At 43.6% G+C, this 13,264-nt stretch overlaps 3 protein-coding genes and 1 long non-coding RNA gene across 4 annotated transcripts in view; 1 reads left to right on the top strand and 3 right to left on the bottom strand.

The window, feature by feature from the left end:
- Positions 1–659, bottom strand: part of ccdc135 (coiled-coil domain containing 135) — a 9,529-nt gene extending 8,870 nt beyond the window's left edge. Inside the window, exons 1-2 of the mRNA XM_041058973.1 lie at positions 532–659; positions 133–295 (exon numbers count right to left, since the gene is read on the bottom strand). Of these exons, the coding sequence (XP_040914907.1) occupies positions 133–295; positions 532–659 (291 nt within the window). The remainder of the gene's footprint in view (positions 1–132; positions 296–531) is intronic.
- Positions 660–1,828: 1,169 nt separating this feature from the next.
- LOC121197433 (macrophage mannose receptor 1-like) lies at positions 1,829–6,931 on the bottom strand. The gene is made up of 7 exons (XM_041061048.1): positions 6,792–6,931; positions 5,727–6,682; positions 5,385–5,569; positions 4,266–4,485; positions 3,338–3,667; positions 2,995–3,095; positions 1,829–2,414 (listed from the first exon to the last, which is right to left on the bottom strand). Exons 2-7 carry the CDS (start codon positions 5,761–5,763, stop codon positions 2,277–2,279), a joined length of 1,011 nt encoding a protein of 336 aa, XP_040916982.1. The 5' UTR covers positions 5,764–6,682; positions 6,792–6,931; the 3' UTR covers positions 1,829–2,276.
- On the top strand, positions 6,848–11,956 carry edem2 (ER degradation enhancer, mannosidase alpha-like 2). Its single transcript, XM_041061036.1, has 11 exons — positions 6,848–6,977; positions 7,224–7,334; positions 7,667–7,706; positions 7,947–8,052; positions 8,160–8,285; positions 8,627–8,838; positions 9,374–9,515; positions 9,648–9,772; positions 9,912–10,056; positions 10,191–10,312; positions 10,970–11,956. Exons 1-11 carry the CDS (start codon positions 6,886–6,888, stop codon positions 11,450–11,452), a joined length of 1,704 nt encoding a protein of 567 aa, XP_040916970.1. The 5' UTR covers positions 6,848–6,885; the 3' UTR covers positions 11,453–11,956.
- LOC121197443 lies at positions 8,708–11,060 on the bottom strand. Its single transcript, XR_005896247.1, has 4 exons — positions 10,929–11,060; positions 9,695–9,766; positions 9,354–9,570; positions 8,708–8,824 (listed from the first exon to the last, which is right to left on the bottom strand). It is a non-coding gene; the product is annotated as an uncharacterized LOC121197443 (long non-coding RNA).
- Positions 11,957–13,264: the final 1,308 nt, after the last annotated feature.

The raw sequence follows: 13,264 nt of genomic DNA on the forward strand, positions 1-13,264 counted from the left end.
CTTATACAGCACAGGCTTGTTTAAAATGGAGAGGCTAAGTAGCATTTCTCTTCTGGAGAGAGAAAAAAGGCAATGAGAGGACAGGTGATACAAAAACATGTCTAGTGAGCTCAGGTGGACTTTTTGCATTACCTTAACACCGTGCTCATTGACAGGGCAGAGCAGCAGCGACTTGCGCTCAGGATACAAGTGTGAATACTGACGCTGGAAGTTGTCCGCAATGGCCAACAGCCGAGTCTCATCAGGAGAGTTCATCACGTAGGACTTGGGACAGAGGTCATCGGCCTTGTACAGGCTCAGGCTGGAGAAGCACAGCAGATGAAGACAGTGAATTATCATGTTCAGCTGGTCTTATTCCATCATCACACACTTTGATATAGATTTGAATTATGTGCAAACATTTATTATCAGTAAGGTTTTTATGATCATTTGTGCTCTTTTATTTTCTCCCTGTGCTTTTTTACACTTCCGACACTTCCTGGTGTCCTTCAGTGTGTGTGTGCATCTGTGTGTGTGTGTGTTTATGCTCACAGACGCTGCTGAGTGGAGACATGGAAATTACTGAGAGCCTCCTCCACCTCCTCCACCTCCTCCGCCTCCTCCTCTTGTGTCTCTCCACTTCTGAGCTCCTCACTGCTGGACTCCAGCACAGGCTCCATCTTTTTAAACGTACTACGTGTGTTTATATGTGAAGTTTATACAGACACAGAACAACCAGTCAGGAACACAGTTTCAGTTTTGTAAACCTGGATGAAGTGAACCTGACTATCAGGTCAGGATGAATCAGGACTCTCCTCTGACCCACAGAGAATCTGCACCTGTGTGTAGGGTTGTAATTAAGCAACACTTCAGATTACAACAGGCATATTGCAGTGTAAGTATGTGTACATATGTAGTACATATGTGGTATTGATAAAATACTTACTGGGTGAGTACTGGAACCAGTACCTGTAAGTACAAGGGAGGAAGACAAAGGATTAGGGAATACAGGAGGAGTCTGATCCCAGGGCACAGAAACATTTAGGGTAATCTGACAGAGGCATTGGGATCACAATGCTAACAATTCTGCAATGAAATTAATCTGGATGGTTTGATTACTCTCACTCATTATTAATAATGTCCGTGTGTGTGAAGTATTTTTAAAATGATGATGAAATTGAAGGAAACAGCAGTGTAGTTTGGGGTCCAGGCTAAGTCTTGTATCCAGTAGCTAGCTAAGCACTGTAGCCGGTGTCCTGTGTGTACACAATCATTCCAGTGTCCATCGAGTCCTCTGACACGGTGATGAACCGGCGGCGTTACTCACCGTGGAAACCCAAACGTTCCGTGAATGAGTTCGGTATGAATGAGCCTCTGCTCGGACCCGGTCCCGACTCTCCCGGTCTCCGTGAAATCAGCGAGCCGTGTTGGCAGAATCCCTTATTTTCCGTTTAGCTAAATAAACGTTAATGTTCGTTAAAACCTACTGAACGGTTAACAAGTTCGAGCGCTGCGAGTCCGTGTCCATGGTAACAGCGAGACGGGACGGCGTGATGACGTCAGAATGCGTTGCCTTCACGTATTCTCAGACCAGGGCGTAAATTTGGGCTACGAGCAGTGGGAGTAGAAGTTCTATTTCAAAGCATCAGGCATCACTAAATATTTCTATTGTACAAATGGATATTATATGAATAATTATAACAATACACATACAAAATAAAAGGATAAACTTATTTAATTTTTTAAATGTATGTGTTATTATTAATAATAATATTTGTTTTATAGCAAAATCAACAGACTGAAAGGAGGACAGCAGCAGAGTCTCAGGTGAAGTATGAACCTGGTTTACTGACAGTGGGTATAAACACAAGAGCACGATGACTACAGGTTATTACACATTTATCAGGATTTAACATTTGTGAATGTTTATTTATTAATTTACATTGATGAAAGAAAATGTAAAACATATGTTTAAAATTCATTTATGGAAGGAAATGAGGAAATGCTTACCGAATGTATGAGCACATGAGAAAGGATAGAAACGAATATAAAAAGTTAAAAAAATGAAAGAAACCACAAAAATGGAAAAATATGGATCAAAAAAATAAAGTGAAGTGAAAAAAACAAGTGAAAATAAAATTGTATTGTATTGGAAGATGCAGATTCTCAGCCTGCATTTCTCATAAAGATCACATCATAAAAAAGTATTTGCATAATTTAAAATAAATTCAAACGAGGAAACGATAGAAAAAAAAGAACGTTACTCTTTTAAAGGACAAAGAAAAAGAAAAATTCACTCATTTAGGACAGTCTCCCTTGGACGTACTGTTTGTCTCTGTCTCTACTTCCTTGTGGAAGCTGCGTCCATCCGGCTGCGTCTTCCAGCTCAGTTTGAAGTCTCCGCTCACTCCCCGGTCCGTCAGCTTCTGTTTGAGCTGAGACACAAAAACTTTTACTTTCCTGAATATCACTCACAGAGAACATTCGCTGCATAGATTGTCCATCCCATTGGAATGAATTAAGGCTGACAAAATATTAGGAACGTCTCTTAGTGTAACTCAGTACAATTCAACAGCTCCACAAATCACAGCCTCCAAAATGACCATTAAAGTAAATCAACAAATTCAATAAAAACTGAACATCATCATCCTCATGCAGGGAGTTTTTATTTTCAGACCTGTGGCTTTATACTTTTATCTGGGTGTTCACTTAATAAACTGGCAAGTGAGTGCAGGTGATTTTGATCACTGTGTCACAGTCAATTTTATCCTGAAGTGGAGAATCAGTTAATCAATTAATCAGTTGATCAGTCAATCAGTTGATTTATTTCAACACCAGACTAAAGTGCAGTTAAGAAAATCACTGGCAAATGTGTTTTTGCATCAGCAAGGAAAATATCTGAAACGATTTAGACTGTACCGACAGACTGACGCGACTGGACGAGGGACAGAGACAGAGAGACAGCTGAATTATATACATTTCAAAAGAAACATACAGAGGTCAGACATTATTTACCTGCCTGGAGATGTCTTCCATCACAGCGGGGTCATTCAGGTTCAGGGAGGAGTTTTTTCCCATGAGCCTCACTCTCAGCACTTTCTTAAAAACAGGCCGGTCTTTGAAAAACAAACAGGCTGCATCAGTTAAACTGATGACATTCCCATGAGCCTCAGCTGGACTTTGTGTTTCGTGCTATTGAGCAAGTGCATGTCAACATTTAAGATGGTGAACATGGTAAAGGTTATACCAGCTAAACATTTTCTGTTTGCATCGTCATTGTGAGCATGTTCCACTGTAGCTGCAGGTAAAGTGAACATAACTCTGCACTGAAAGGTGAGGTAACTGGGTCATGGCTTACCATAGCAAATAAATGCTCTCTTCTCATCACAGTTCCAGTCCTGCCATCTTCCAGAGCTAAAGCTGGCTGCAACACAAAGCTCTACCTGATTGTTGTTAGGTTCCCCTGTTTGCCAGTACCTAAACGAGGAGTTACTTCCATCCAACCACTTCCAGGAGTCTCTGAAAAGGCCGATCCAGGCTGAATATGTGGAACCTAGCAGCTCCTGTACCCTCTGGTTTTCCAGAAGGTTCCTCACACTGGCCAGGTCTGTGTGGTTTGCTCTGCAGTAGCTCTGGGCTTCAGTCCATGTCATGGAATTGTTGATGAAGACAAATGTCACATTCGACCCTGGAAACAGACCAGAGTGAAGTGCTGTGCAGCCGTACCATAACACACAGTTTGTCAGCCATGTCACATCTGTGTAAGGTAAATAAAACTTTATTTATATAGTATTTTCAAAACAAAAGTTACTGAGTGCTTCACATTTAAAGCACAAAAAAAGCATTGCACGAGTGGAGCCATTTCTCGGTCTAAGCAACACTAGAAGACTCACACAAGATGTTATATCCAGCAGACTGGACTATTGTAATGTTAATCTCATTACTGGTCAACACAAAAAAAAATTAACCAGTTATAACTGATGCAGGACTCTGATCAGGACCATGTGTTTTAGAGCTCATGCACTGGCTGCAGCAGCCTGTGTGTCTGACATGTCTCCAGTGTGTCAACCTCTCTGTGTGACCTCTCAGGTCCAAAGGAACTTTGAGTCTTATATTTGCTCCACTGTGAAGTTCAGAAACTTTCTTTTAGAAAGTAAAATAAATAAAGTTTGATGGATTGATTGAAATATAAGCTCAAATAAAGTAAAGACAGAGGTAAATATAAGCAGAGACGGGGAGAGGTGAAGAAACTAAACCACTGTGTTGTGTTGTGTTCAAATCCTCACCTTGGACATCGGCGCAGATTGATGGACAGCGCAAATCACATTTTTCGTCGTTCCACCGGCCATTGTTATACATCTGTCCGCAGTGTTCTCCACTGTTTTTATTGTTTGGTTCTCGTGGGTTCCAGTATCTGAACTCAGCTTCTGTCTCGTGGTAGAAACTTGTGTCTGACAGCGACCACCTCCAGCTGTTCACATCATCGTACAGACCAATCCAGGCGAGCTGGGAATGATGGTTTTTCTTTAGTATTTGACCTTGTTCAACTTTTAAAGTTGCTCAAAGCAGAAATCTTTTGTGCTCATCACTGAATCATTTTTCATTGTCATGTTCTCATTATTCTGATTTTGTTTACACTATGTTGTGCTAGGTTAAATACAGATAAAGTCTAGACTCTCACTTCTCTGACTTCTCACTTCAGTCAATACCATACTCATTTCAGAAAAAATGATGATCTCCGTATTATTCTTTATAACATTATTAGATTGTATTTTACTGATGTAGCTGCTCAAGGTGGACGATTCTAACCACTTTTAAATGATTTAGGTTTCAACCTCCCGTGACTCACACAGGATAAGCAAATAGATGGATGAATGTCTGTGAATGTTCTCATTCATCCAGGTCATTGTTCTCTCTCTGACTAGTGTCAGACTAGTGCGGACTAGAAAGACCGATGCATACGAACTGATGAAAACCCTTGGATAAGAGGCGAAACGTGTTCCCAGACAAATACAAGTCCAGTTGCCTTCAATTCAACTTCAGAGGGAGGATGGATGAATGGCTCTTGACCTGGGCGCCTAGCCCCTCCAAAGGGTTACAAGAGAAATCTGAGGGGCCATGAAATGATGAAAGAAGAAGGTTCTGATCCCAAAATCTATTTAGTTTTCACTAACCTTTTTTTTGGAGAAATATTGAATAATTTTAAACCATCTGAGCACTCACAGGCCAAACCAGACACCATGTTTAATCTCAACAATATGTATTTTATAAACTTATTGCATGTTTTTCATGTGTGGAATCTTAATTTGTATAGTAGACAGTCAGTAAGCGTATCTGTGAGCTGAAAGTGGAGTAGAAGCAGAAAGTATGAAAGTCAAATACGGCAGTGATGGAAGTGAACTCACATAATCTGAGCTGACTATTTTGTTCATGTCCACCTTGGAGCGCAGGACCTCCGTGTCTTCCATGTTGTGTATAGTGGCCAGGTCTGTGTGATTTTCTCTGCAGTAGCTCCGCGCATCAGTCATGTTCTTTAGCTCATAAACAAAATAGTATGCACGAGGAGCGTGTGATGAGACAACACACAGTCCTGTAGAGACGTCATGACATGGACATAACTTAATAATGTAAGTTATTATTTTGCATCGTTTGACATAAAAGAAAATCTTTGTAGAACTGAACAATCTTTACAGTTACTCTAATCACAAAGACGTGGGAAATTAATGACTCATAATAGAAACACTTGCCTGATGCAGCTACGATGATCAGAAGAACTTTTTCCATCCTGGTATGTTCCACGTTTCTGTGACTGTAGATCTTCAGCTGCTGATCTTACTTATTAAGTTGTATGTCGACCTCCCTCTGCACTTTAATCAGCTTCATGCAAAGTGGTCATGGAAACAATTTGCCTATGAAGCTCTTCAGCTTCACACTTCCTGATAAAATATGAAGAACATTCCTGTTTTCAAAAATATCTTTGATATTGTTTGGTTCCACTGTGACGGGGCTCCTTACCACAGCCACATAAAGTCAAGAAACTCTGTGATGAAAGATTATTGTTCATTTTAAAGCAGTGATGTGTTTAGCTTTCAAACACTCTAACCTGTAACAACCTCTGTAAAGAACTTTCAGATTATTTCGATTATGGAAGGACCTATATAAATAGAAGTGTGAAAAAAATAAAAATGTGTAAATGGAGACCAGCTCAGTGTCTCTTATGTCCAGTGCCAAAGCTCTATGCCAGTAACTGTGTCTGGCTTCCATACAGAGACAGGTTCATGTGTCACTGAGCTGGAATTCACCTTTACCTTTCCTCCTGTAACCATGACCTTTCCTTAACCTGAAGCTCAGAAGAGTTTCAGTAGCCTAATTTTAACTATACGTTAAACATAGTTTGAGATTCATTCAGAGTGTGTGCCATGTATTTGCATGTAAAAAAAATCATTGTCCGTGAACATGTAATCCAGTACTGTTAAAAATACTGATGTTGTTGTTTGGCAGTAGGATTGGTTAGACAGAGCTCTTCACCACCATCATGCACCATCACCCAAACATCATGAGGGACAATCTGATCCATGTTCATCCACAGAGATCCTGAGACCAGAAGGAGCCAAGGAGCGCTGAGCTGGATCTGGAGGATTGTGTTGTTGTGTCCTTTAATCGTTCACCACCCACCCGTGTGTTTTGTTTTGTCCGTTCCTTCCTTTATCAATAAAGCAAAAAAAAAAAAAAACCTCGTCAGCGCACAATTCGACGCATGCGCTCCTCGTTCACTTCCTGCTTCCTGACAGCTGCACAACATCAGAGCTCACCTGAGCCGCTGCATGACCGCGTTTCTTGCAGTTTTATCTATTCTCTGTCTCCGTGGCCGTCTCCCTCCCTCTGTCCCTCCGTCCCGCTCTGTCCATGCGCGCTCCCGTGTGTGTGGCGCTGCTGGTTTGGCTGCTGAACGATGCGGCGGCTCGTCAGTTCACTGAGGAGGAGATGGCTGGTATCAGGTACACACACACACACACACACACACACACACACACACACACACACACACAGAGACGGACACACACTCCACTGAGTCAGCACTTTCATTTACACGCTCCGGATGCTGGATGAAGCTCGGTCCGGTTCAGATTCAGGTTTTAATATTTTCTCTTTAACTGAACGCGACTTTTCCGGTAAATCTTGAGTCTTTATATTTTTGCATCTTCCAAACAAAAACAGACCTTGTTTGTTAAATAATGTTCCAGACAGCGCATCCAGTCCATGTTCTACCACGCCTACAACAGTTACCTCGACAACGCCTTCCCCTATGACGAGCTCCGCCCACTCACCTGTGATGGACAAGACACCTGGGGCAGGTACGGTGACTTCCTGGAAGCAAAAGCAGTACATTCCAAAATAAAGTTGTGGAGTTATCCTTCTCAGTATTTTATAGTGAAATGTCTGGAGCCCTTGTGTAATGAGGTGTCGTGTCACACAGACCTTGTAGCTTGCTGCTCCTGTTTTTAGCTTCATTAATAAGTCTTATAATTTTACCTTAAATGACTCAGAATCAGTTATAAAGTAATTACGTTTCCTACACTTTCTTCAGCACATTGTCAGTTTCTGTTTTGATGGATAAAGTTTAAATCTCTGCTCACTTTGCTTTTTCTTTTTCTCACGGTTTATTTTCTCCGTCTTTTCTCCACAGTTTCTCACTCACTCTGATTGACGCTCTCGACACTCTGCTGGTAAGGTCTCAGGAAACTTTGTTAGGCAGAAACATCTCAAAGCATGAATAAAAATTAGGATTTCAGAATTATTTTTGCAAGATCTCACACTGTAAACAACTGTGACCACACATTTAATTCCTGTCCTGTGTTGGCTTCAAGTGTCTCTACACAGAGGCTCTGTGAAAGAGTCGTGCTGCTTTCGGGTGTAACAAAGCCAGGTTATTATAAGTTTACATTTTTAATAATGTATCCCTGAAGGTTTTGGGAAACCGCACAGAATTCCAGCGTGTGGCGTCGCTCCTCCAAGACACCGTGGACTTCGACATCGACGTCAACGCGTCAGTCTTTGAAACCAACATCAGAGGTACAGAGGGAGGAACGAGATTTCTGATTCTGACTTGAACATTATGTTTATGCTCAACAGTCAAACTGCTGTTGTTGTGCTGCTGTTGTGCGTGTGCCTCTGTGTAGTGGTTGGTGGTCTGCTGTCGGCCCACCTGTTGGCAGGGAGAGCAGGGATGGAGCTGGAGCCCGGCTGGCCCTGTTCAGGACCCCTGCTGAGGATGGCCGAGGACGCCGCCAGGAAACTGCTGCCAGGTATAAACAGACACATATACATGCACTGATAGTCATGTTAGAAAACAGAGCTGAAACAATGACTTGCCAACTGCTTCTATAATAAGTTAATCTTAGAGTTACTAAGTGCAGATTCAAGCTTTTCAAATGGAAAAAGAAAAGTTTGCTGTTTTCCCACATTTTTATATCATGCATGTACATACCTGTATATTACAGTATATACAGCCTGTACATTTCTGTTTGACAGTGAAAGTGGTTGGTTTGACAACATGTCAGAGTGAAGGACACCAGCAGTGCATCACATTAAAATCCTGTCCTGTGTGCTGGAGTGTCTCAGGTGTAACATGTCTACGTGGCCTCAGCGTTTCAGACTCCCACCGGCATGCCGTACGGTACTGTGAACCTGCTGCACGGCGTCAGTCCCACTGAGACGTCCGTCACCTGCACCGCTGGCGTGGGAACCTTCATCCTGGAGTTTGCCACGCTGAGCCGACTAACCGGAGATGCAACGTTTGAGAACACAGCCCGCCGAGCTCTGAGGGCCCTGTGGAAAACCAGATCTGACATTGGACTGGTAACTAGTCAGCCTGTCTGTTTTTAGTTCAGTAACCATAATAACCAAAATATGCAAACTATAACTGTGGAGAAAAACCCTTAAACACAGTTAAAGTTCCTTAAATACTTTTAGTAAGTAAAAGTTCAGATTCCGGTTTTAAAGGAGAAAGCAAAAAGGGTGAGTAAATGATGAAAACCTGAAATGAAAGGGTGAAATGAAACATCCTGCTGTGTCCTGCTGCTGTCCTGCTGGCTTTCCCCTAACGTCCCTCTTTACACCACCTAATCATTTTAATCACACACTGATCGAAAGTCAGCTGTGTGTTTAAAAAATGGATGAGAGGATGTTTGTCTGTTTATGTCTAAACCTTTAATGAGACAACACAGTTTCATTTGACTTGTTATATTTTACCTTTAAGTCCCATATATTGACACTGAGGCCAGGATCTGTTAGTATATGAAGCAGTAGATAATATGTGATGATGTTATCATCACATCTAAGAGACCCGGTCTCCCCCTCACCCGTCTATTTACCTGTCTGTCTTCCTGTCCAGGTGGGGAACCACATTGACATTGTGTCCAAGAAATGGGTGGCTCAGGACGCCGGCATCGGAGCAGGGGTGGACTCCTACTTTGAGTATCTGGTGAAAGGAGCCATCATGCTGCAGGATGAGGAGCTGCTCAGCATGTTCCTGGGTAACACTCTCCTCTTCCCTCAGGTGCCTCTGAGCCAGGCAGCCACACCTACGTCCTGATCCAACAGACAGAAAGAAACTGCAGTGGAATACAGAGCCACTGAACTGAAGTATGTCAAATGCCTTTTCCCAGAGTACGATCGAGCCATTCAGAACTACACTCGGTTTGACGACTGGTACCTGTGGGTGCAGATGCATAAAGGAACCGTCTCCATGCCTGTGTTCCAGTCTCTGGAGGCCTTCTGGCCCGGCCTGCAGGTGCATACAGAATACTCAGTACACAGTCTCTTCATGACATCAGGCTGCTGACAAATGCATCTATACTGCCACTGAGGAATCAGTTTCAAGACACCTGTACTGAATTTGTTGTCATAAGCGTGAATGTTCTGTGTTTCAGTCTTTGTTGGGGAACCTGGACAGCGCCATAAGAACCTTCCAGAACTATTACTCAGTATGGAGGCAATTTGGAGGTCTGCCTGAGTTTTACAGCATCCCTCAGGGCTACACTGTGGACAAGAGAGAGGGATACCCACTGAGACCAGGTCAGTCCTATAAAGAACTGGTAATTGTTAACTTTAAAACTTTTATTTTGAAAAGTTGTGCGGATTAATTGACCAGCTCCCTGTCTGTCTGGTGAACTGTGGTAAACACACGTTTCTTCGACCTTTCGTTCCAGAGTTAATAGAAAGTGCCATGTACCTGTTCAGAGCGACAGGTGACCACACCTACCTGCAGCTGGGCCTTGACGCTCTAGAGTCCATAGAGAAAATCGCCAAGACTCCCTGTGGATATGCTAGTGTAAGTCTGTCTGTGTCTGGCGGTCACATGACACAGCGTGTGTACACACACACACACACAAACAGAGAAGAGCACCTGTTTTACAGTTAGCTTGAGCTGCCTCTCCCACCTTTTGCCCCCTTCCCCTCCTGCACACGAGCATAATCTCTCCCAGTTGCTGATTGGCTGATATTGTTAGTCTGAGTCACTGTTTACGTCCCATTTCCAGAGTCCGGGCTGTGTAGGAACTCCGATAGCTAACGGACAGCTAACCGATAGCTAACGGGCAACTAGCGGACAGCTAACCGACAGATAGCGGCTAGCTAACCGGTAGCTAGCGGCTAGCTAACCGACAGATAGCGGCTAGCTAACCGATAGCTGGCGGCTAGCTAACCGATAGATAGCGGCTAGCTAACCGGTAGCTAGCGGCTAGCTAACCGACAGCTAGCGGCTAGCTAACCGATAGCTAGCGGCTAGCTAACCGGTAGCTAGCGGCTAGCTAACCGAAAGATAGCGGCTAGCTAACCGACAGCTAACTTTAAATAAATTTCTTTACATATGTGCTATGATGCTCATGGCTGTAAATGGACACAGATAAAATCGTAATGTTCCTCCGGCTCCTTCACTGATAACTGACCTTTAAATCACGTACTCCTGATGCTGTCTCTCCCCCTGTAGGTTAAAGACCTGCGAGATCACCAGCTGGACAACAGGATGGAGTCTTTCTTCCTCGCTGAAACCATCAAGTACCTTTACCTGCTCTTCGACCCCACCCACTTCCTGCACGGCGGGGGGGCGGAGGGGGGCGGGTCCTGGGAGGAGGGCGGTGAGGAGGGGCAGTGTGTTTTAGGTGCAGGGGGGTTCATCTTCAACACGGAGGCTCACCCTCTCGACCCTGCAGCGCTCTACTGCTGCAGTCGCCACGCTCAGGACCGACGGGAGCTCCGGGACATCCTGCTCAGCCTATCGCAGCCCGCCGAAAAGTCAGACCGCCAATCAGATCCGCCCGCCAGAGAGCCAGAAAGCCCTCCCCCTCGTCAATCAGAAAGCATCGCTCTGAAGCCGGGTGAGAAGAAGACGCCCCCGGTGCTGTCCTGTCCCGTTCAGCCGTTCAGCGCTCGGCTCTCCATCCTGGGACAGGTTTTCAGCGATAACACCTGACGCTCACCGTCCTGGTTCACGTGTTAGATTCTGACATGACACCTGGGCTCGTTTCAGTTGCGGATCTGATCAGCAGCTTTTTGAGGACAGAAGTTAAACACGTGTCAGCTTTCAAAGAACCAACAGGAAAATGTCCGTGTCAGGCACCAGGACATTTGGACATCAAAGCTGCAGATCTGAGATTCAGATTTCCAAACCTGTTCACGTCCAGGGAGAAAAATCATTCCTAAAGACCAGTGAGCCGAGAGCTAATAAACTCTGTTGACCGTGTTGCTCTAATTTAAATTTAAGGTGAAATATATTATTATTTATTAAAAATGTGGCGGTTGTGTGTTGTTTATTTCCCGGATGCAACTGTTGTCTTCAAAGTGAAGACTGAAGAAAAACGGCGTTTGTGAAAATAAGGTTTGAAGCAGTGAACATCAGTAGGACTGGCTTTATGTTTGCAGGTCACCAATGAATGTCCATGATCATTCTTTTTTTTTACAATACAGGACCATGATTGTGTCAGTATGTTGTCTGTGTGTCTGTCTGTGGGCTGCAGGTGTGTGATTGCTCGGAGCTGCCAGAAGGAGGCAGCAGAAGAGAACCATCAGATGAATGTGTGGCTCTCAGGATCCCTCAGGGACCAGCAGAGATCATATGATCCTGGTACTACAGTCAGTTAAACACGACATCGTCAGCAACTTACGGATGAGAAACGAGTCACAATGAACAAACTTATCAGTGACAAAAAAATCTTTGTTACACAGTCTCAAAACACTAACAGCATTAACTTCTGTGTTCGTCTCAGTTCAGTGTTTTCTGTCGTGTATCCAGCTCGTCTCGTCGCTATAAGGTTCAGAACCACTGGCTTTAATTACAGACTCATTTCTAAACACAGGCTCAGTGTGGTTATAAATGAGTCGGGTCATTCAGAGTTGAGCTTTACAAACACAGAAAACAACAACATGGACATGGACATAGACCAAATTTAAGTGTCCTGATGTCTCCTCAGGTCACTGACTTAAAAAAAAAACCCCCTTTGAAACAGACAATCAGAGAATCAGGTCCATTTCAGCAGGGACTGGTCAGGTGTGTGACGGTGGGAAAGTGGGTTTAAGCCTCTCTGTCAAGCTCTTTTTCACCCGTCACACAACTGTTTCTGTCACCGAACGACCGAGCGCTGACGCCATGGACGTGTTTCAGGAGGGACCCTCTGGAAAGTGTCCTCTTTGACACGTCTGCAGGATTCATGGTGTTGAGACCACAAAGACACAGAGCCGATGGAGAGAGATCTTTCTCCAGGACTCAGTTTTAGATGAGAGATACCATAAATCCAGTCCCTTATCAAATCTCATTAAACTTAGCTTTTGTGGTTTGCCATGATCTAGAGCTTAATGAGCTCTAAACATTGATCTGATGCATGGAAAGTTGAAGTGGGACTCTCCTGTATTTAACAAAAAACAAAAGCACAGCACATGTGGTCGTACAAAGATGTGACAGCGTGATGTGTCTTTGGCAGAGTCCGTTATACAATTAACATGAATTAGCTACAGCTGATATAATCTATCCAGACCAGAGGAAACAACAATCAGCGCTCGAATTGAGAAGCTGCTGATGTTGTTTTCTACTTTGCTAATAAAAAATAACCAGGTCATATAAAAACTTTGATAAGAGATTTGGTTCATTTGGTGTCTGAGCTGAATAAATGTGACTGTGCACTGGAAGCAAACCCCGACCATAACAACCATAACAACCATAACGCTGTCCAGAGAACAAACTGTTTAACACTGGTGGCACTAAATCCTCCACACTGCATCGTCCTATCAG

Source organism: Toxotes jaculatrix, chromosome 2 (genome assembly GCF_017976425.1).
Source record: "Toxotes jaculatrix isolate fToxJac2 chromosome 2, fToxJac2.pri, whole genome shotgun sequence".
Classification (NCBI taxonomy): domain Eukaryota; kingdom Metazoa; phylum Chordata; class Actinopteri; family Toxotidae; genus Toxotes; species Toxotes jaculatrix.